The sequence below is a fragment of the Thunnus albacares genome, chromosome 2 (assembly GCF_914725855.1).
Source record: "Thunnus albacares chromosome 2, fThuAlb1.1, whole genome shotgun sequence".
NCBI classification, from domain to species: domain Eukaryota; kingdom Metazoa; phylum Chordata; class Actinopteri; order Scombriformes; family Scombridae; genus Thunnus; species Thunnus albacares.
Window position 1 is genome coordinate 15643098 of NC_058107.1, and position 22951 is coordinate 15666048.

General features: G+C 39.1%; 2 protein-coding genes across 2 annotated transcripts; both read right to left on the minus strand.

Moving 5' to 3' along the window:
• Nucleotides 1-1805: 1805 nt before the first annotated feature.
• On the minus strand, nt 1806-6298 carry prlhr2a (prolactin releasing hormone receptor 2a). The gene is made up of 3 exons (XM_044368234.1): nt 6110-6298; nt 3875-4355; nt 1806-2908 (listed from the first exon to the last, which is right to left on the minus strand). Exons 2-3 carry the CDS (start codon nt 4333-4335, stop codon nt 2272-2274), a joined length of 1098 nt encoding a protein of 365 aa, XP_044224169.1. The 5' UTR covers nt 4336-4355; nt 6110-6298; the 3' UTR covers nt 1806-2271.
• Nucleotides 6299-10413: 4115 nt separating this feature from the next.
• got1l1 (glutamic-oxaloacetic transaminase 1 like 1) lies at nt 10414-18920 on the minus strand. Its single transcript, XM_044368245.1, has 8 exons — nt 18640-18920; nt 17506-17687; nt 16666-16789; nt 14559-14776; nt 14302-14452; nt 13829-13994; nt 13414-13556; nt 10414-12858 (listed from the first exon to the last, which is right to left on the minus strand). Exons 1-8 carry the CDS (start codon nt 18812-18814, stop codon nt 12719-12721), a joined length of 1299 nt encoding a protein of 432 aa, XP_044224180.1. The 5' UTR covers nt 18815-18920; the 3' UTR covers nt 10414-12718.
• Between the last annotated feature and the right edge of the window lie 4031 nt (nt 18921-22951).

Consider the following 22951-nt stretch of genomic DNA (forward strand, 5'->3'; position numbering starts at 1 on the left):
ACTAAAAATGGCGCCCATTCAGTACTATAGGAATTGCTCGCCTGGCGCATACGCCAAAAAAGTTTCTAGCTTCTGGGTTTGCTTCCGCGTTGTGCAGCCCACTGAATATGCGCAGTAGTGTTTCACCTGCTGGCCCGGCCCACGAGTTCCCGCTTGGCCCATAGACTTTACATTGTGATGACATCACAGATTTTTAAATTGCTTTCGGGGAGAGTGGGGGAGAGTGGGGGACAGAGGAGGACGGGTGCCTGCTGTCCTCCGCAGGGCGGGATCTCTTACATCAATTTAATGTACTTCATTTTTTTTCATGCTATTCTATGATTGGCCAAGAAACATAAAATGACGCTTCAAGGGAGGATGTCCTCCCTAACCAATCAACAACCAGAATACAATATTGACATCGCGTTGGTCCAATCATAGTTTCCAGATTTCATCTTCAATTCTCTACACTGTAAGGCAGAGCAGCAGCATGAGATAATGAGCAGTAGATAGCTGCTTGCGTTAGCCAACAACAGTTGGCTTGTTGTAGCAGGATCTGGACTGAGCAGTGCAGCAGCGGCAGAACACCACCGAGGAGGCTGGAGAGAGAAACAACCGGAGAAACAACCAGGAGAGTTAGCTTGTTTGTTATTGTTGCTAATGATATCAGACTGGTTAACCAGCAGCCACAAAGTTCTGTTAGCTAACAATCAAGATGACCAACAGCCACAAATGGACGTTATGTCGTGGATACTTCAACTCAATGATAGAAAGAAGAAGACATCAGATAATGTGAGTCAGATACAGCTTCTCTCTCTCTCTGTCTCTTTGGTCGCTAATTTCATCTCTGATAGTTAAATGTCTCTGTGGCTGTCTGGACTCACTCATTCATTTGGAATTGATCCTGTTTTTAATTGAGTGGTTGTTCAGTCACCTGTTGATGTTGTGTGATTAGTGAACGAGTGTGCAGGAGGTCTGGCTGCTTGCTTGTGACAATTTCCTCAGTTTGTTTTTAAGCTGAGCCGTATATTGAGTAATAAGTTTAAAGTAACTAGAATAACAAGTGTTAACAAGACAACTTTGTAGACTATATTTTGTATGTCGTGCATATAGATAAGAGTGTGTAAGTCATGTATTTGATACATGCATTAATACTTAATGATGTGAATCTACACTTTTAGATCTGTGAATGTTTTTAGTGTTCAGTCTTTCTAGTACTCAGCACTGATCTGTACTTGTATTAGATTATAAGCTTTGTGGTACTTTATATATTTCTGTATACTAAGAAAATGCACAGGAAATCATGTGATATGTTGTCTATTTTTGATGAGAACATAAATCTGTTGTCACAGTAGCACAAACTATAAATTTGAATTTAACTTTGTTGGTAAAATGACACATTCTGAACCACTCCACAGCTAAAATGAGCACTTCTTTGTTTAGAAACAATATGTATATGCTAAATTTATTTAAAGAAGCAGCCTTTTCACCACTCAGGGGTTTTTGTTTTTGAAAGCAAATTGTTTTATTGGCACATAAAATTGCCCTCCACCCCTCTGATTTCATCAGGTTGGGGACAATGATATAGTTTGATGCGGTTTGTTGTAAGATTCCATGTTGGTTTTCCTTTTGAGTCACCAGCTGCCACTGATATTCATCCATAGCTGAATATAGTCCCCAACAACTACATTATTTACTTCTGCTTAACACAAAACTACAGTGCTCAGCTGTTTAAGGATAATATTAAGCCTTTTTTCAAAATTAAGTATATATTTCAAAGAAAGGCTGGAGAAGTCAGAAAGTATCAAGAGACAGACAAATGCTTTATTGTTTTTGGTTTTTTTTCATAGGATATGACAATAAAAATATAAAAAATATTGCCAGCCTAATCCTTTATTTCAATTGTATGTCAATCTGGAAAAAAGAAAAATGTTTTTCATGGTCCAAACACCAAAACAGATTACTATACAACATATTTTCCAAAGATGAAAGATATATTTAAAAAAAAATAGATAAGTTAAATGTTATTATTTACAAAAACAGACAAATCCATGTGATTGCATCAGGACAAATATATTACAGTCGACTGTCATATCGTGTGCAGGCTGAAGCCTATATAGAGCAGGGCAAAGTGTTTGACATAGCAGAGTATGATAGTCATGTGGGTATACTTTGAGTGTCATAAGTTGAAATTTGTCTCAATACACAGGCTAATGGCATCCTACCCATATATATAACTGACTGTAAATTACAGTCCAAAGAAGCAAGGACTGTGTCTAAATCTCTGGAGTTTCACAGCACCACGCTGGCTGTGGCGCAGTTATTGGCCGAGATACCAATGCGACGGCGGCATGTGAACATTTTGCGTAGCTCAGCACGAAAGCGGTCATGCAGCCAGGCATAGAGGAAAGGGTTACAGCAGGAGGAGCTCATTGCACACAAGTGACAGAGTAGCTGAATGAGCAGGAAGTACCGCTTATCAATCAGGTCAATGTCAATATCACGCAGGACGTTGAACACACTGATGGGCATCCAGCAGACTCCAAAGGCTGCCACCACCAGGCTCACCAGACGGAAGGTCTTGCGTTTGCGCATGCGCTGAGCCTCCGCCTGGCTCTGGGTGTGGTGGCCAGGTACGACACAGTTCCGCAGTTTGACAGAGATGCACAGGTAGGAGATGGAGAGAGCAGAAAGAGGCAGCACGTAGGTGATAAAGAGAGTGCTATACGCGTAGGCCAGCCGCTCCCTCTCTTGGCCCATCCAGAACTCCTCGCAGATGGTGAAGCCCTCGTTCTTAAACTCCACATGGTAGGTGTGAGCCACAGCTGGAGCCACCAGACCGCAGGACAGAAGCCAGATCCCAGAGAGGAGGTAGGTGCATGCCAAGACTGAGATACGCTTCTTCAGAGGATGCACAGTGGCATAGTATCTGTACAGAAGAAAAAGAGAAGAGCCTCAGTTTTTACCTTGGATTGAAATGGGTTCTATTTATCTTGGGTAAAGAAGAACATTTTTCCAACTGGCAAGTGACAGCACACAAAAACATTATGTACTGAGCTTCACAATTCTCAAATCCAATTCAGCTCTGCCACAGTATCCAAGGTCAACAGACAAAGCGAGACTTGACCATTCGGCACACAGGTTGGTGTAAGAATCATAAAACCTTGAAACACCGAGCAATTGAGAAAAGTATTATGGTTTGATAAATTATCCTCCATCCTTTTCTTCCTTCATTCAGAGACAGGTTTACATTTGGAGAAAACAAAATTGTCATCAATTGTGGATACTAGTGAATGTAGTGGCTTTATATCTGCAGTGTAGCATGAGTAGCATGACCCATTGAAGAAATACTAAAGCCTTTTACTTTTCTTTACAATTACAGAGCTTAAAAGGTCATGGAGCACAGAAAGTAAAGCATTTTAAATCTATGATCCTTAAACATCTCAAGGAATACTTGCAGTACAGGTTTTGTACTAGAACATTCACAGAGTAAAAAATGTGTTCATTGTAATACTATACTGTATGATACTTGTATTTGGTCACGGCAGTCCTAGAAACTCTAGAGTATGTGACTGTTATTTTCAGAGCTGGCATAAAAATCCACTACACCCAGGTGCTCAGATTTGTATCTGCCACTGCAATTTTGTGTAATTTTCTTTGAGAGATAGTGACATTCATTTTGTGTCAAATTATCCACACTATTATTTCTTTGAGTATGCAACAAGGTCACTGGTTTGAATAAATGCCTCAAGCTGAAAGCCTTTTTTCCTTTTGCTTATCTGATGGTGCATTACAGGATATGTCTGTGCAGGATGCATGTAAATAAGGTTCTGCAGAACTCCTCAGAAGGTTTATTTATAGTCTGTCCACAGTCCTCTGGGTCATTATGACTTACCTGTCCACGCCGATGGCAGTGAGAGTGAAGACTGACACGTACACTGTCACTGGCTGGATGAGATAAACCAGATAGCACATGAATCGGCCAAACACCCAGCCATGTGGGTTGAATGCATAGGCCAGTGTGAAAGGGACACATGTAGCGCACATCAGCATGTCAGAGAAGGCCAGATTTCCGATGAAAAAGTTGGTGACGTTGTGCATCTTACGGGTGCGGCAAATGACATACAGGAGCAGGTAGTTGCCAAAGACGCCCACCAGAGCCACCAAGGTGTAGCAGGGAATGATGAGCAGCTTGAAGGACTGCAGCAGCTCCACACCCACAATTTGTGGGCTGCGTTTGGAGGAGCCGTTCTGCAGCGCCACGTCAAAGACCTGACCGGTATCGTTCCCGTTTACATCAGGCATCACATGCGGTGGGGTGAGCTCTGCGGCCCAGCCACTGCCTGTGCCCTCCATCCAAAAAGGCTGATGTCAACCTGGAGGGGTGAAATCATGACTACTATAAACCACAGTGCATGTATTCGATCATGAGTTAAAGGTGCAGTGTGTAGAATTTAGTGGCATCTAGTGGAAAGGACTTGGCAGAAATGGAATATAATTCACCGCTAGATGCCGCTAAATCCGGCACACTGCACCTTTAAATGCTAAATACTGCATATATAGTGTGGCATTTGTAGACAAGAATGTGTTAATCTCTGAGCATGGCTGATAAATAAAACAATCCTTTCTACATTCGGTTTGTGTCAGTTATTTAACATCAATGGAAAATTCCCCCTTTTATTGTTATCCTGTGTAAGTGCAGATAAGCTGTGCAGTTTAATGAGCAAGTTCCTCTGTGAAATTATAATCAGATAAGACAATTTCAGTCCAGAGGCTCAAAAGAGAAAACCACTGTATGGACAACAGCCTCCTTTTATTAGAATACAGTAAAGTTTGCTTTGGCTATGTTTTGAATTAGTATTATTTCAGCCTTGCCTTTCAGTTATTTCATCAGATTTTTAGAACTTCAAGACAAAGACTGAACATTAAAGCAAAGCTGCTGTGTGACTGAGATGTGCAGCTCTCCACTATTCATACACAGAACAGGAGGCTTTCAGTTCACATCTATTTGATTAAACTATATTTAGCACAACTGATGAAAAGTACAGGACATAATATGACTATATGACAACATGAGACACTACTGACATACAGTAAGTCATAGGTACTGAGGAAATAATGAGTCAACTTAGTCATGACACACAGACTTGTTTCATTTAGAATTTACAGATTTGCTGGATGAAGTATTATACATCTATTTTAATGTGTGAATAACGTGAAATAGAGACTGAAAATCACATATGACTCTTATTAATTGACCGCCAAAATGTACAAAAAATGACCATCTCCTAATTCACACAGTAAGTCCCAAACTGTCACAATTGTCCAAATGACAGTTTATCAAAATTCTTGAAGTTACCAGCTGACAAAAGGGGCACAGGAATGTAACATCATGTCTCAAAGCTAAATACGTAACCCTATAGCCTATGCTTACAGTAAGAATTGATTATGAAGAATGGATTAATCTGTTGTTTATGGTGTTTTTGACATGTTTATCAAAACCTGAAATCATTTACAGCTTGAGTTTCCTCGTTGAAAATAAGCACTCCCAGTAATTACAACGCCCATCTTTACAGGTTGATCAGGAGTGACAATATCAGATGCACTAGTGAATTACTTTATGATACAATTTACATAGCTAGTCGAACAAAGGAAACTGTACCTATTTGATTCACACACTCTTTGTGATATCCTCGTCATCAATATGTGAATATAATGACTGAAAGAAATATTTATAGTGGCAGCAATTTTGTGAAATCAGACACACTTTTACAGTTCAGCAAAACTATTAAATTAAACCATTATTTCACACGAAAAAGAGATGCAGCCAAGTAATCACCTGATGCAATGAGAAGGAAACTATGCGGATAAGTATCGATCCCATACTTTGAGATACAACTGGAGATTATGGAAAATAAATCCTCTACATAAAGCATGATCAATTCACTTTAAAGGTAAGCTACCACTGAGGATAAACCGTTTGAAATTGGATGCAATTGGTGCATTTGCGTAAATTCTACTGTCTGTGTCTTTTTCTCTCATATACAGATTTGTAGATGGACTTAACCCCATTTTATAAACACATCTTTACTGTGTATCACGAGCTGGGGTGAAAAAGTATCACACCTACCTTATCAGTGTTAGTGATAGACGGACAGGAGAAGCTGATGGAGATCCAGCGCTGAGCCTCTGTGCGCCTCTGGAGAGAGGCGCGTTTCTCACACAAATGAACGCATGCGGGGTTTCTGAACAGCACACAAGCCATGCATTCACACTCTGAACCACTGGTATTGCATGTGTCAGTATCGATTTGCGCTGTAATCACCTGTGTGAAAATCGTTGTTAAGTGTGTGTTGCCAGGCGATCAACAGGTGCAGTCCAACTGACGGGGATGGCTCGCTTTTATATCTGCCTTTAAACTTGACTGACAGCTCTGATGACTGGCAGAGCGTCTGACGCACGTTTCTCCATTGAAAATAGTTAAGCCTGCATAGTATCAACGAAAAAACATGTACAATACTCTAACAGTTACACCAACAAAAGATTTTCATTCATGTGCATCTCCTATTTGGTCTTATAATATTCTTCTGTATATGGACTTCTGTAATAGTAAAAATAATGCACAATTGGAACAATATCTGACCAGCTGATAAAGGTTAGATTTTTACATTGAGAAATACCAGTGAACCATTGAAAATCCATTAACATAAGAGACTAATCAGTGATGAGTGATGGGTTAAGGTGCATTTTTATGCATGCCCAAAAGGTCACACTGCTGGATTAATGCAGCCAAGGTTTCGCCTCTATAGTTCTCATGTTTGAACTGTAATCCTTCACTGGTCACAGATGTTTGCAAAAGGGACTGGGGGGCAGACTGATAAGGGAGTAACGTGATGTGGTGTCAGAATGTTGAGAAGCCTTTGTGAGGAAGACAATCAGAGATGGAGCTCCGTAGGCATGGTGTTTCATTTGTGCAAACTGACTCTCAGTTTCTCCTAAACAAGCCGAGCCAGAGACAAAACAATCGTGGGCATATGCTGACATTAGTGGATTGATTCTAAATCGATAGCCTGGTGTGACGCCTAGATGTCCAGGCCCGGTAAGGAGATCCTGATGTGATGTTCACAGTGGAGGTTGTGTTCACAGTGTGTCTGAGGCTTAGGCGCGCTTATTTAAAGCTACAAGAGTTTGGTTGTAATCAATAGAGGTTAAGTCTCTTCACTCTCCTTCCAGCATGCAGCCAATTGTAGCTCAGTCACCTGTCAGCAGGATTTGTTTAAAAAGAAGTAAGCCAGAACTTATCCTTTTGAGATTATTGAATGCATTTCATGCTGAACTTCTTGTCTAAAACATGTCAAATAAGTTTCAATTTATTCAAAATTGTTTTTCAATTGGGAAAGAACCAGCACAGGAAACTCTTAAGAAAATCTCTTGATCCTTGTAAACCGAAATAACCTCTTATTGTAACATTGTGAGGATAAAATTGGGTTTCTTCTGGAACAAAAAAAAAACATAATAAGGGAAGACAAAGATAATGAGCTGCAAGGGAAATTTGCAGCTGAACATCCTTTTTGTTGAAAAGACTATTCACACACTCCTTGATATTTAAGGCAAGCTCAATGTTGCAAAATCGTCCTCTCTTGAAAAAGCAACAAAATTCTGCCTGTGCTGTTTTGATAATATTAGTTTATAGACCTTTTACAGTATGTGAACAAGCATTTTTGTTCATGCTGCTTTGTATTGCATGTTCTCAAATTCATACATGCACCCTAAATACTTTACAACAGAAGCCATGTGCAGTTATCTTTTTATAGGTGCAATATCTCTATTGCTAAACAAGCAGATAACTGTATGGACTCATGCATTCATTTAAGTAGGGTTACAAGCATCAGAGCATATGTATATTTTGGTCTTTGTACATGATTACCAACAGCTGCATAATTTTATTCAAAGGGCAGGTAGCAAGCTACTGTCTGATAGAAACCACTTGATATATCTTCTGGACAAACATTGTCAATGAAAGTCCTTAAAATATTTCAGCTTCCTGCAGATTTACTCTCATAGACTCTGTGAATGTTGATGATATTTGCACTAGTGTGTAGACATAAGAGTACTTTACATGAGGAACTGATGAATCACAGTTGCAAAAGCAGCCACACAGGTAAATCAAGGCCGGCAACTGCAAGTTTTTGAGACAACTGCAACAAAGTTACACAGACAAACTGTGCCAGTGGAATCAAAGTCACAAGCTGAAATTTAAGGACTCTCCCGTTAAGTGATAGACACTTGACTAAACAGCTGCTTGGGTACAACGGCACTATAGCATTGGGCTAAAATCGAGTGCAGTATGATGGCCTGAGCTCCTCAAAGACTGTGTTCACGGCATTAGAGTGCACTCGTCTCAAAGGTCAAATACACAGTGTGAGGACAACATGACTCCAAACCTTGAGCAGTAAAGAAGAGAGATGATGTGATGAGGCACAGCTTTACACTGACAGCGAATAATGCCTTCAACATTCAAAGCCCGCAGACTGGTGACAATAGATGGGGGATAAATGTGTGGGAATCTATCTTGTGGTATAGTCTCCAAGTCTAATATGGCTCCTATGGTCATATTATTTTGATATTTTCCATTTTACAGGACTGTATGGTATGTATAAACTGCTGGTGTCACTCATGAAAAAATCACTTTGTTCTTATATCACATGCATCTTGAATAACTTTTTGTTTTACAACCTGGATCTTGCTTTCATGTAGTTTTGTCCATAAATGAAGGTGACTGCAGTTGTATATTGCACTGTAAAACTTTATACACACACATGTTTTTTTATGGTAAGTACAGTATGACAGGTCACAGGATGAATTAAAAAACTCTACCTTAACTCAGCAGCATCATCTCAGAGGTCACAACTGAATATAAAATGTATGACATAATACAGAATACTGATAGCGTGATATCTAGTTTCACAAATATTTCAGCAAACTTGCTAAAAGCTTTACGGTTACCAAGTTCACAGTCATCAATATCAACCAGTGCCCCTGTTGACTCACAATAAAGCTACAAGATAAACAGTGCAACTGTAGGTTTCCAGGTTACAGATATTCTAAGTATTTCACTACAGAGGTGGCAGCTCAAGCTCAATATGGCTCCATTAAAGAAGCATAATATCATGTATCAACGAATCAGAATATGTTTTTTCATGACAGCATGTCCTGTCAAGAGCATCAGGTTTTAATATTGTAGAATGACATGCACAAGTGAAGCACTATTTGAATTACTATTGTTGCAGAGAAGCACATTATTCTTGTTCCACTTGAAATAAATTATTATGCTGCCAGGGAATCATTTTGACAACAGTTGTCATTTGGATAATATTGTAGGTTTGTTTTGTTTGAAGCTAATAGCCTTTGTTCAGTTCAGTCAATATGAGTCATGGCTAACCACTGATCATTGTTAATCATCGCATCTCTACTGGGTCTAAGTGCACTCTGTCTGGACCAGCAGATGAACACCTGAAAATCATTTACTCCTGCAGTAATGAAAGGCTGCTTCGCGTCCACTCAGTGGTACCCAATGTTCCCTAAATTTACTGCCTTGATTGGCATCTTGCTGTGATGATTTAAAAAATCTGCTCAGACAAGACAAAGTTCAATGAACAATTATTTAGACTGCTGTCTGGCGTGCAATTACTCTGTCATAGTCCAGCTCAACATCAATGTCACTGCTTAGATGTGTGTGGTAATGGAGAGGTTAATATTGCAGGGACAGAAAACACTCGCTATTGGTTATTTTCTTTTGACAATGTGCTTTTCAGGAAAAAAACTTTAAAATAAGGCTCTTTCAATAAATTGTATTATTTACTTTATTAATAGTTTATAAATCATTTACCAATGCTTGATAGATCAGTTATAAGCCACTGATAAGAACAACTTGGTAGCCAGGTTGAGAAGAATCCCTGACCACTGACATGACTTGATATCAGGTAAAAACCTTTTAAAGGTCCCCTTTGCACATTTTAAGAAAATACTCTGCTTGAAATAATAATTTGTGTCAAAAAAAAGTTAAATCTCATTAAAATCTTTAAAATGGCATCTACTCCTTCTCCCTCATTGTAAAAATCTGCAATCTATGAATATGCAAATACTGATCATTTCTGCTGTAAATAAGATTATTAAGTCCACTCTCAGTGTGTGTGCACGGCAGGCTTTGAGTTTCCACACCACACTTGTGTAAGTTTCACACTGGACCACGATTAGAACTAGTTGTGATGTCATAAGTCATGCTCGCAGGTACACGCCTGAAACTCAGATTTAAGGTGAGCACAGAGAAACTTTCCTCTCCGGTAGATAAAAATGAAAACATTTTGCACAGTGAAGGTTAAACATCCAAGTGAGGTTTTGAGTGGATGAGGACTTTAATAATGACCAAAAAGAAAGGATAAACAGAACATAATTTATTGACATTAGTAAAGGCATTATTATAAATCATAAAGGGTGACTTACAAGAAAGTGGTACCACACAATTCATGCCCAAATCTTGGGTCATGGTGATCACTGTTTAAGAGGAACATTTTTGGACATTTTAATTCAGATAAATTGCATAAATTTAACTTTTGAAACATTGTGTTTGCTCACATTTATATTCCTGTATTAACTATTAAATTCAGTAGTGCCCCAATATAAAGCTGAATATGATTGTTAGGAAATGCTGATATTAGCTGGAAGGCAAGCAACACCTTTCTCATATTTTTGCGGTCCATGCAAGTTCAGTTTCCATGGTAATATTTGTATTAAGGCAATGCTCTTTATTCACATATGTGTGAATAACTGCACGTGGAATCTGAGGAGGCATGTAAACAACTTATCTCAAACTTCAAACCTGTGATACGAGTGAGTATCTGCACCACTGTGTACATGTAAGCACGCTCAGATGCAAATCAAAGGGCTGCACAGCGTCTAATGGCTCAGTCTCTGTATGATGGTGGATGCTGATTATCCTCGTTGTGCACCCAAGGTCACCGAAATGAAAAGAGCGAGCACACTGCCTCCATTAAATACCTTGTCGCAACCGGTTTCCCAGAACTAAACAGCATACAGTGACAATAGTGGCGTATCTCACAAATGAGAGGAAGTCTACCGAGGATATAAAGTTAGTTAGATAAAAGCCTTGTGTTTTCCAAAAGTATGTTATCTTTTGACAAAACAAGAAAATAATACTAATTTTTGTATTGCTCCATTACTGCTACACAGACGTTCATGAACTGGGATTACTCACTTATGTTTCCAGATGAACAATAATTTGCTGTATAATACATTCACAGCATTTGGAAATGTTTCTTAGTTGAGTGGAAAGGAAATGCTTCTAAAACAATTACCGGGGCATATGACAATACAGTCTCTGTGTACAAGTAAAGCTCTTTTTAGAAGAAAGGTTACTACATTGCAGATGCAACCTGTTAAAACTATGATTGCCTCCAGAAAATTAATTTTGAAATAAGGTCAGTGAAATCAAAATCATTTTTCTAATTCCTTCTTTCTGCCGCTTTGGCCAGTCAGATTGTAATTGTGGCTGTTATTAAACCCAGTCCTGCACTGACACATGACATTTGTTGCTGAGAAGAAATATTATATGAGGCAAAAGAAACAAAGAATCAAAGACTGCCATAGAAATGCATCAAGCTTGTGCATACTGTATGTTTTTATAGATACGGGAATGCATTAGACTTTCTAATGAGAAGCATGGACAGTTGTGACAATATTTCATTTCTGGCTTTACTTCAGCTGTTTATTCAGCAAACCCAGCTGAATTATGAAGGCAGCTGTGATCTGCTGTGTCCACAGCATATGTTTCCAATATATAAGATATATAAGATGGATTTTTCTGACTGATGTTCACAGCTGAAGGGAGTTCATGAAGCAGGAAACCATCCTTTCTGCTTTTAATACAGTAAGCAATATATAGCTGCCTGTCTAAAGATCATCCCTGTAAAGGTTACCCTTTGGCTACTGATAAGTTCAGGATTCAACTTATAGTGGACAGTGCCGGTCAGTGACCATTTCTGCACAGCATCTACAGATCTGTTGTCTCTAGTTGTCTAACAACTTACAGTGTGTACTCACACAGACAAAATCCACTGATTTAACTACCTTTTTTAACCTGTACAAGTGACAAATTGTGGTTTTGTCATTGTGCCTGACTAAGAAATAGTCCTGCATATAACCTCCTGTAAAACCACAAATTGGTGTTTTTACACTTCAGTTTTTGCACTCATTGAGAAAACAAGATATATAACGTTTTATTAGTGAGCGTTAAAGGTGCTGGTAGGTGGATTTTGTTCCTTTTGGACAGAGCCAAGCTAACAAGCTAAAATAAGCTAATTGACTTCGTATTTAATGGAAAAATGGAGAAGTGTTGATCTTCTAATCTAACTCTTGGCAAGAAAGCAAAGAAGTGGATTTTCCAAAAATGATTAAATAAATAAATGAACATGTGCTGAATAACTACATTCAAAATGAAATTATCCAGGTTCTGGCAGACTATGCAAAATTAGCACCAAAGTAATATCTATCACAATTGTGGTATAAATATTCACGTATGTCTGTATACTGTGTGTGTGTTTGCATTCTCTTTGCAATCACTGGAACAAACCTGAAACCGAGCATTTCAATGAGACATTTGAAAGGTTAAAATTTATGCGTCTGTCACACTGATTTCAGATCTTGATCAAAAGCCACATGATCAGAGTGAAGTGGTCAGAGCCAAATGGATGGACTCGGCTATATAGTCCAGGTTACGGCCGTTGATTGCACTCATGTTTAGACAGCCACTGGGTAGCAGGTACACATGTCTCCTTTTCATCAGAAATTCCACCTGCTGACCTAAAATGCAGAAGAAATACTGTATAAGCATCAGTATTCATGATGATATTGTGGGTTTTTCTGATATTTTTATATTAAACAATTTTAGCATGTAAACAAAATGTCCATCTAGAATACATTTTGGCTGTCCATGTAAAATAATCATTATTAGTAATCATCTCTACTGTTTATAGTATTTGTTCATAATCAAATACTGTAAAAGTTCTGTAAAATTATTTCTTATAAATACTTTTGATACCACCAAAATCATGAATATTCTTTTTATAAACACTGACTGAGGTTAAAGCCTGTTGTTGTCCAGACATAAAGTGAGCTCAAAATAATTCATAACTATGTATGGCGTGCAATAATTGGATGTGTAATGACTCTGTAATAATGTACTGTAAGTGCCAATTATCCATTTTGAAGAATTTCACAGTGCAGAAAAGTAATCATGAACATCAGACAGTGTTTTGTTTTTTCCTAATTTCTGGATTTTGCTGCAAATCATTTCCTGTTCAATATTATTAGAAAAGTAAGGTCAATATAACAGAAACTGTGCTGTACGCTCCCTACCATTCAAGCCTGTACAACAGTAGAGGCCACTTTGTTGAATCAGGTGGTCCCAGCAACCCGGAGATCCCAAAAGCCTCAACCTTTCTCTCAAGACTTCTCTGATCAGCATACATCTTTCCACAATACGCTTCACTTCTCCCTGCCTGTGGGGAATACAGTGGACAGCATTCGAGAAAAAAATATCAGAATTCAATATCTTCAAAATGTCAAGCATCCAGTGAGCAAAAATTGCATTTTGTCAGCGGAGGAATTTGTCCAATAAATCCTTTTATTTTGTTCTCTTGAGACACTGCCCCACATGCCTAAAGGGATGGCCAGAACAGCTATCACTAGGGACATCTACTGATACTGTAGCAATGACGCAAGTCAAATTCTTTGAATACCAGATTATTCATTCAAGTCGAGCGTGACTCACCATTCAACATAATGGGCTGGGTTGCTGAGCACAGTGGCAACAACATGTGCTCCTCCAACAGACGGCCGGGCCCAAAGCGATCTGACTATTTTGTCAGCTTGAGACTGCACCGCTAACAGGAGAGAGTTGTGCTTTAAGACGCACAGGAGGTGTCCGACAGCTTCACCTGAAGAAGCATGACGTAATGTTACACTTTCTATCTCTGACTTTAGCACTGCGTAAAATGTGCATTAAATTGACAAAGCCACTCAGTCATAGGTGAGTGAATATTCAACAGGTCATACAGAAACAAGAAAAAAAGCTGATCTGTATCACAGTGAATTTCCTGATGTTAATTCAAAACTGTTGAGAGAGTAAAATTGGGTGGAAGAAAAAACTCAATGTTCTTTTTCTTGGAACATTGAATTCAAATTGACTGGCTGTATTTTCTTTTAATAGCAGGACCACTGCAGACTGTGTAGTGTTGCTCTCACCATACAATCCGAAGCAGTGGGAGAACGACTGAGCACAAAGGAGCTCCATCCCCAGAGATGCACAGTACTGTATAGGCCAGGCGTCCCGCACTAAATCTCCACAGCAAAGCGCCTGTGCGGGCAGCAAGAGGAAAGGAAAAAGCCGCCGCCTCTGTTGAAACAGGAAATAATGATCTGAGTAGGAGTGAAGAGCTACTTGTCTGATAAAAATATAATTGTATCCTTAATTTAAGAGCATAAATGTGCAGGTCAGTTACCATGACGAGTTGTGTAATCACGGCCCATTGATTCGGAGAGAGGTCTGCTCCCGTTGGGTAGTGGGCAGAGGCTGACAGAACAACAACACTTTGCTCCGGAGCCCTCTCCAGATCTCCCAGAAGCTTCTCCAAACAAACACCCCGCTGCTCGTCATCCCAGTAATAATATTCACGGATGTCTTGAATCCCTGCTGCCTGGAAGATAGTAGCCAATGAGTCTGCAGGGAGGATCAAGACAAAACATTACATTAGATAGTTAAAGCGCTGCTGCAGCTTTAAACCCCTGCATGTAATTACATTATGGTGACAACAACCTTCTAACTTCTCGTCTATATCAGAAATGTTGGGGGGGTTTTTTTTGCATTTGTAATGTAAATATGATATATTTACATGTGTAAAGAGATGAAGGTACAAGGTGAGGATGAGGATGTGAGGATGTGTCTTCCTGTCTCTGAGTCTCCACACTTACATTTGCCATCCAAGTGTTTCCTAATCAGAGCCAGCCCACTCCTAAACCCACAGTGCCCAAACCTCAACCTGGTTGTGACAACTGAGTCTTTTCTTTTGCAGGCAAAATTGCTTTTTGTTTTTTCACTATTTTCTGTATTGCAAAGTAAGACCTCCCCTTCTTTTCTTTCCCATGTATTCTGCCACATTTCTTTGACTGACTTATTTATGATTGAAGTGTATTCTGACCGTCCATATTGTAGGACAATTTCTACTCCATCCTCAAGAGCGGCGTTCTTTGCCAAGTAATCTGCTTCCTCATTTCCCTCCTCACGCATGTGTGCTGGTACCCAAATAAAACCCACCTCACACCCTATCTTGTGAATTCTGTATAATTATAAATCTCTGTCAATATATCAGGTCTGGACTTGGATTTGATTTGTCTTAGATTTGTCGTAGTTAAAGATGCTGCTGAATCACTACATATGACTAAGTTGTCTGGTTTATTGTCCTCTACCAATCATAGTGCAATATTGCCAGCATCTCTGCTGTGAATACTGACATCAGATCTGAAAATCTATGACCATTTTTAATTTGTAATACAGGAATGGTTACTCCAAATGTCACTTTACCACTCTCTGGATCCTTTGATCCATCTGTATAAATATGAACTCCATTCTTGTTGCACATGAGACTTAACTTTCTTGACTAAATCTTCGGATTTATTTCTTTTGTTATTATTCTTTGTTATTATTCAGTATGCATAACTTTACATCAACGCTCTAACCCACATCACTGAAATAATATATAACACATATAAAAAATAGCCTAAGTCTTAACTCAACCCTTCTTATTTTCTTACAACAGCACCTTATAGTTTACGCCCAAAATCTGGTGCAATGTATTTTAAATATTTTTAATGATTTTCTATGTGTACAGCACATTGAGTTACAACTACTGTATGAAAAGTGTTAACAAATAAATAAACTTAGATAAAAACAAACATCTTAATAATGCTGGTGACGTCCATGTCTGATGGTAACCAGGCAACGTACAAATTAAAAGCCCTCCAGTGTTTCATACACAGTCCAGACATATAAGAGGTTTTGACCTACTTTTGTTAATGTGGCAGTGCATATAACACACTTTAACACACTGTGGAGTTTTTCCTGTACACATTTCCTTTATTTAAAAATCTCCACTATATCATCTAGGCCTAAAGCTGCAAACATATAGTGATTTTTCTGTTTCTGCAAAATGTAAGATTCTCTCAATAAATCTATATGTTTATGGTCTATTATCATCTGCCTACACCTCGTCTAAAGTGCAACTGTTCACATTATATGTTTTCAAACACTTATATTCTTCTCATTATCATCTTTTTCCCTCTGGAATCTCATTGTGTGTATGTTGCTACGCATACAGTCGCAGTCCATTGTTTATTTATATGATATATGTGGCACACACGTGAGTCACCCTGTGGATAATATGCTGTATAGGTTAACAAGTACATGCAGCTGCAGTCACAACACTGGGATCGTGTGTGTGCTACAGTGTGTTGTTTATGTTTCAGGAGCACAGTATAATGTGCAACATTTTTCAGCCAACATACTAATGGTTGTTTCTTTAAATGCTGTTAAGGAAGTAAAATCTTACTCACTGTCACAAGGGGAAGAGAGGTAGACCGGCCCGTCCCAAGCAGTACTGACATCATACCAGTGTCTCAAGAGTTCAGCCCCAAGACGCACAGCACTGGTGAAACCAGGAGTTTGGACACCTAACACCTGCAATAAAAGTCAGGAAACACCAAAAATCACTGAGTGCTGATCTTCTATTGATTTGTTCTGAGTTTGAAGATGGATATAAATCCCTGATTAAATAAGAGCAACTAAAACAGCTCCCGCCTACCTGAACTCCCTCATTCAGGTCTACACTCCCCTCTGCTCACTACACTCTGCCAATGAAAGGCACCTGGTACCACCACCACAACAGTCACTAGCTAGACTCTTCTCCTCTGAAGTTCCCCGGTGGTGGAACAAGTTACCAAACTCTGTTTGATCTGAAGAGTCCCTCTCAATCTTTAAGAAAAGACTAAAGACTCAACTCTTTCATGAACACCTCTGTACTTGATGGACTTAGGGTGGAGAAAAAACAAAGAAACAAACAAAAAAAACTGCTTCTATGCACTCTATGCATTGCCTCTGTGCACCACATGTTGGCATCTACGTCCTATCGGACTGAAATTTAGCTTTATGGCACTTACTCGTGTTGTTCTCTCCTGACAAGATCTCTGCTTGTGTTGTGTCAGCTCTCAGATGTATGTTGCTTTGGATAAAAGCTAAATGAAATAGTAAATTTGTAAGCTGTAATCTCCAGGTAATGAATGTTCTGATTGATCGGATAGTTAGCCACAGGCTACTGTTTCATCTCTATGTGTTGTTGCTGTGCAAACTGAGGTATAAATATATACAGTAACTATAATCAGATACAGTATATGTACCCGGTTCTCCACTATAGCCTTGGAGCTCTTCCCCAAAGCAGCCTCTGTGGCTCGCCTGGTGAATTCTGTCAGACCAAGGGAAGATGGATACTCTGGACGCAGAGTGGGATCAGTGTTTAGCTGTTGCTTTATTTTCCCAACAAGACGCAGCTCAAAGGTCTGCCCCTCCTCACTGAAATACTCTGTGGAAAAATGAAGACATTTTCATCCAAAAAAACTGTATTGAACTGTGAAAAATCACTGTTATTGTAGATATTAAACGAAAAGTAACAACCAGAGAAAACTGTAATTGAAATGAAATCGTACAAGAGGTTGAAGCTGAAGTGAACGAGACAAAATATTCACATACCGGCTGCTAAGATGTTATAGTCTTGATATTTTAATTAATTGTAGGCTACTGTATATCAAGGCTAATTTGTTGTCAATTATTGTACCATAAAGAAGATAATAAAGCATGAAGAGGGGTGACTTTAGGTTTGGGTTTGCTAGATTGTACTGTATTTCAAGAGATACACATCAGTTAATTATTTTTTTCAGGCTTTAAACCAAATAGCTGATGACAGTGAGGGGAAAACCAACCTACTCCAGGTTTTAAAAAGCCCCCTCATACACTTATACTGTGGATGAAATCACATGGATATTCTTGTTCATATTCTTCCTATTCTATGACCACATATTAATTTATTATGGTTCACTGTGAGCTCTCCATCCAAATGTTTAGAAGTCCATTAATTAAATTTATATGAACCCCCAGACTGAGTCATTTAGTGTGTCACCTGTATCTACCCAAGACAGGTGAGGAAGCCACTTATAGCTGAACTCTAAATGTTCCGCTGGTCTGTACATTGAAAGTTATATAACACAAGCAAACATATTTACATGCTACTTTACAGACTTTTGCAGGAAGATGAAGGAGACGCAATGTGTTTTTGACTGCACAACATTTCTGACATTATTTTAGCGACGAAACCAAGGTGTCTAACAACTGATAATGTCGTCACCGTAATTACTTGCAACTCATGCAAATTGGCAATCATGGGAGAAGACCTGCCTCTCAGCTTGTTTCCGGGTCGGAGCTCTAAAGGGAGAAAGAAAATAAACTCGTAATAAATGAATTCAGATGAGCGGACTCACCTCTCCCTGCCAGGTACACTTTGCTGGCGTGAGTGTCTGTCTTGAAGGCGGACAATAGCCTCGTGTCAGGATTCACTGCAGCGGTGTGAGTTTTGGTGAACACAGAGAGATGACCCCCTGGTTCTTCATTTTGGTTGACCCCTCTTTCATTAAGGCTACTGGCGGGTCGGCTCATCTTGAACCCAGCCAGCTAAATCAGCCCTGCTGCCTGCAAGCCTTTTGTTTAGGCACTGTTGCCAAGCTACAGCACGTATTTGGATACTGTCACCCCGGCAACGGTGATGGATGAGTTTGTCACTCCCTAATTTGTGGGTCTGGTGAGTTTACTTTTGCCATCGCAGTGAGCTATCATCAAATAGGCTAGCCTGTGTGTGAAAATGAAAGGATCAGTTCTCAGTTTTTTGGTGAAGAAAAGCTTCCAACATGTTTGATTCAAACGCTCACTGATAACAAAGAGAGGCCCCTCGTGCTCCTCATTAAGGTTTGTTGAGGCAGCTTAACTAAGATAGCAGCGTTTAATTGCACAAAGATTCGGTTTTAATGAGCATATTAGGGATCAACATGAGCTGGATATCTTTTTGCATAAGTGGTTTAAAGGGGTTGGTTTAAAGAGACTTTCATGTTCATGCATCAAGCTTGCATCTTTATATGAGGTTTTAGTTCCTTATAGCCTAAAATGTGGAGTAATTTTCTGTACGTGCCTTCATACCAAATGACACAACCTCAGTCAGTTAATGATGAAGAATATACCTCCAGCTTCCCTACTGTGTAATGCTCTTAACAGCAGTAGCAGTGATCCCCACAGTAGCTGAAAACCAGAACATCTTGCAGCTATTATATGGGAGAAAAAAGCAGTGAGCCAGACATTGTAGAAGTACATTTTATGAGGCCAGTAATCACAAATCACTGCACTAGATGGCAGTAGATGGCCAAACCAGGCAGTTAGTCTTGTCAATTAGCTGACCAGGAGTAATTTAAGAAAAAAGTACTTTAAGATACACACTTTCCCCCGGCCTGCTTCATCCACTGTTCTCTGTACCACTGTGCTATTTCTCAGAATATTGCACTCACCAACAGCCTTCAGAGAATCAGTTGCGCAGTAGTAGTATTATTATATGTAACAGCGGATTCAGAGTTTTCCAGACAAATAATAAAATGTATTATATGCCTTATAGGTGCATTGTTTTCTTGTCTATTGAGACAGATGTCAGCAGAGAAATTCATATCTTTGCCCTTTCTGTCTTGGATTATTCCCTTTTTGTGATTATCGATCATTGGTACAGAATGGTGAGCGTAGACGTAAGTGCCTTTTATTTTTTTCTCAGAGCGAATGACAACACAACATTTACCTTTGAGTCTGTGGATTGCTAGACATGTTTTATCCCCCCCATCCAACCGTATTATGGCTGCAGTTGAAATGTGTGTCTGTGTTTGCCCAGATGTCCATGGCACTAAGAAAAATTACAGCCAAACAACTGAACCAGAAACACAAACACAAAAGCTACAAAAATTGCTATAATGAAACCAATGTTGATTCTGTGACTCAAGGCTTGTGGTCATCTGAGCAAATATGTAATATCATGAGGCTATTATGTTATCAGGATAAGTCTTTGATACTTAATCTAATTAAGCTGCTGTTGATTCAATTAGAAATTAAGGACCCCTAACTAGTGAGCTCTGAAGTCTAAGTTTGGTGTCAAAGGACTTTTTCTTTATCTGAAATTCCCCGTCTGTCCTGAAGAAAACTGCTGTAACATCGGCTGAGTAGAAAAAGGTTCAACGGAAAAAAACTAAACAGAACTAACTTACTAACAGAGTTAAAGAGAATTCTGCATATTTACAATCGAGGGATTTGCATGTGCAATCAAGAGAAGAGAGAGAGAGAGAGAGAGAAAATACTGCACGCTTCAAAGCAGCTCCAAGATTAAAAACATTTAATCAAACAGCAGTGTTGATTAAAGAATGCCTTTGTCATGATTAATAGAAAACACTCAAAATGTGGTTCCTGTAAAGCAATGTGACATATTACTACATCATATTGGAATTGAGTTTTCCCATCTAAAAGAGCTGATAATTGACCTCATGGTTTGACACCTCATATGTTCCCTTTATATATGTTTATAATTGCCCTCTATTAGTGAGTATAATTTATAATCTTTTGTTTTTAATTTTTCATTGTAGACTAGACCAAATAAAATTCAGTGAGATATCTATTGGAAAAAATAAGCAGTGCTGTGCTAGTTTTCCTTCCCATCACCTGCACCTCATTTGCACACTGCTGAATGTTTGATTACATATTAAATCAAACAATGTGATGAGCCATGTTTCGTTAAAGATAATGCATTTTAGTGGCAGTTTTTGTTTCATTTTATTCATATATTGTCAAACCCTCCTAGCTGTACCATAAGGAGTGGTTTTCTTTTCCCTAAAAAATACCATTTTGATTGGTTTTGATCTAATCCTGCTCATGGAAAACATTGTAACAGGAATCAGCTGATAAGAATGTGCCTTAACTTCAGACAGGATAATTGTTTCCAACCCAAGTTGTTGTGGCTTTTTGCTGGATGATGTTTCAGTAGTCACACAGCCGGCCTGGTAGAGCTAATGCCGGTCACAGTTTGTTTTCAAATGTCTCGTATTCTGCTCTTGGTTTATTTTTTAAAGTCCTTTATCTTGTAAATTTCTCGCATAACACAACATGACATCTCCTCAAATAGTAGCCAGGCCAGTGATGGTGGTGGTTTTGGTGGGCGGGTTAACGCTTAAAATAACATCAGAAATGAACATGAAGTTTAGAATTGTCTCTTGGCCTAGCTTGGCCTCTGCTGTCGAATTCAACAGTAGTTTGATAAATCTGAGGGGTCACAAGATGATTATATGGATACAAAGAAAACAAATATATATTTCTGTTATACAATATTATGTTTATTTTGTTCTGGCTTGTCTTTTTTCTTGTGAAATATTTGATTCTCTTAACTCTTCAGGCTTCAGGTTGAACTGAAATTGGAATTCTCACTTCATGTGTAAACTCTAGTGATACTGCAGCTATTGTACATATTTTTCCTTTATTAAAAACAAGATATTTGTGGAAACAACATCTAAACTTAAAACTGCTGGATGGGTGTATCCATTGGGCGGGGGTTGACTGACATTTAAGAGCTGGTGTTGCTAGGAGACACGCTGTCAACTACTGTGGAGGAAGACATCAGATCCCTGTATAGCCCACAAATGTGAGATGTTTTTCCCCTTTTGTAACAAGCCTACATGATATTGATTATGTACTATGAGCAATTTTATCCCTTTATAACATTCAACATTAGGGAGAACCTATTCTGTTGATATGTTTGTACTTCACTTGAAAAGTTGAAGCTTTTTAGCCTAGCTTGCTAACATCAGCAGTGATTCCCACTAGACATTACTTTTCATTTCAAGCGTTTGCGTTAGCTGTCTCTTTCTCGTGTTCAGATGTGGTGATGGTAAATGGCCAAACTGTCAAAACTCACAGCAACAAGTAGTCCTGTAACCTCAGCACTCTTGATGTCTCCCCGTAATCCGAGTCACCGCACAGAGTAACTAATGAAAGAAGTTTCTGAGTAACATTGGCAGTGCTCAAATCACAGATGGGACCAAGCAACAGCTACCAACGTCAGTCTCCAGCTGGTTAACTTCCTGTGTGACCAGTGGAACTGATGTGAAAATGAAGTATTTATTTTACCCGCCCACACCGATCATATTGCATCAATTAGACTACCAGGACCAACGCTATCAGTCGAAACCCAAACCCTCGTGTGATTATTGAACATCGGTACAGAATGATGAGCGTAGGCATAAGTGCCTTTCATTTTTCTCTGAGTGAGTGACGACAAAACATTTACCTTTGAATTTGTGGATTGCCAGACATGTTTGCCCCCATCGAACCGTATTATGGCTGCAGGTGAAATGTGTGTCAGGCTATCTGTGTTTGCCCAGATGTCCATGGCACTGAGAAAAATTACAGCCAAACAACTGAACCAGAAACACAAGTACAAAAGCTGCAAAACCTGCTATAATGAAGCCAGTGTTGACTCTGTGACTCAAGGCTTGTGGTCATCTAAGTGAATATTGTCATATCATGAGGCTATTATTAGTGTGAGTAGTAAGAAAGAGGATGCTATGGCAGAGGTTGAAAGCTTGGCCCAGTGGTAAATTCACTCCTGGAGAACACCAATGTAGGCGGTGCACACCGCCTGCACAAAACAAATAAATAAATAAAAACTTATATCAACACCAACTGATTTGGAGGAATTTTAATTTCAGTTTTAACTTTAAAATG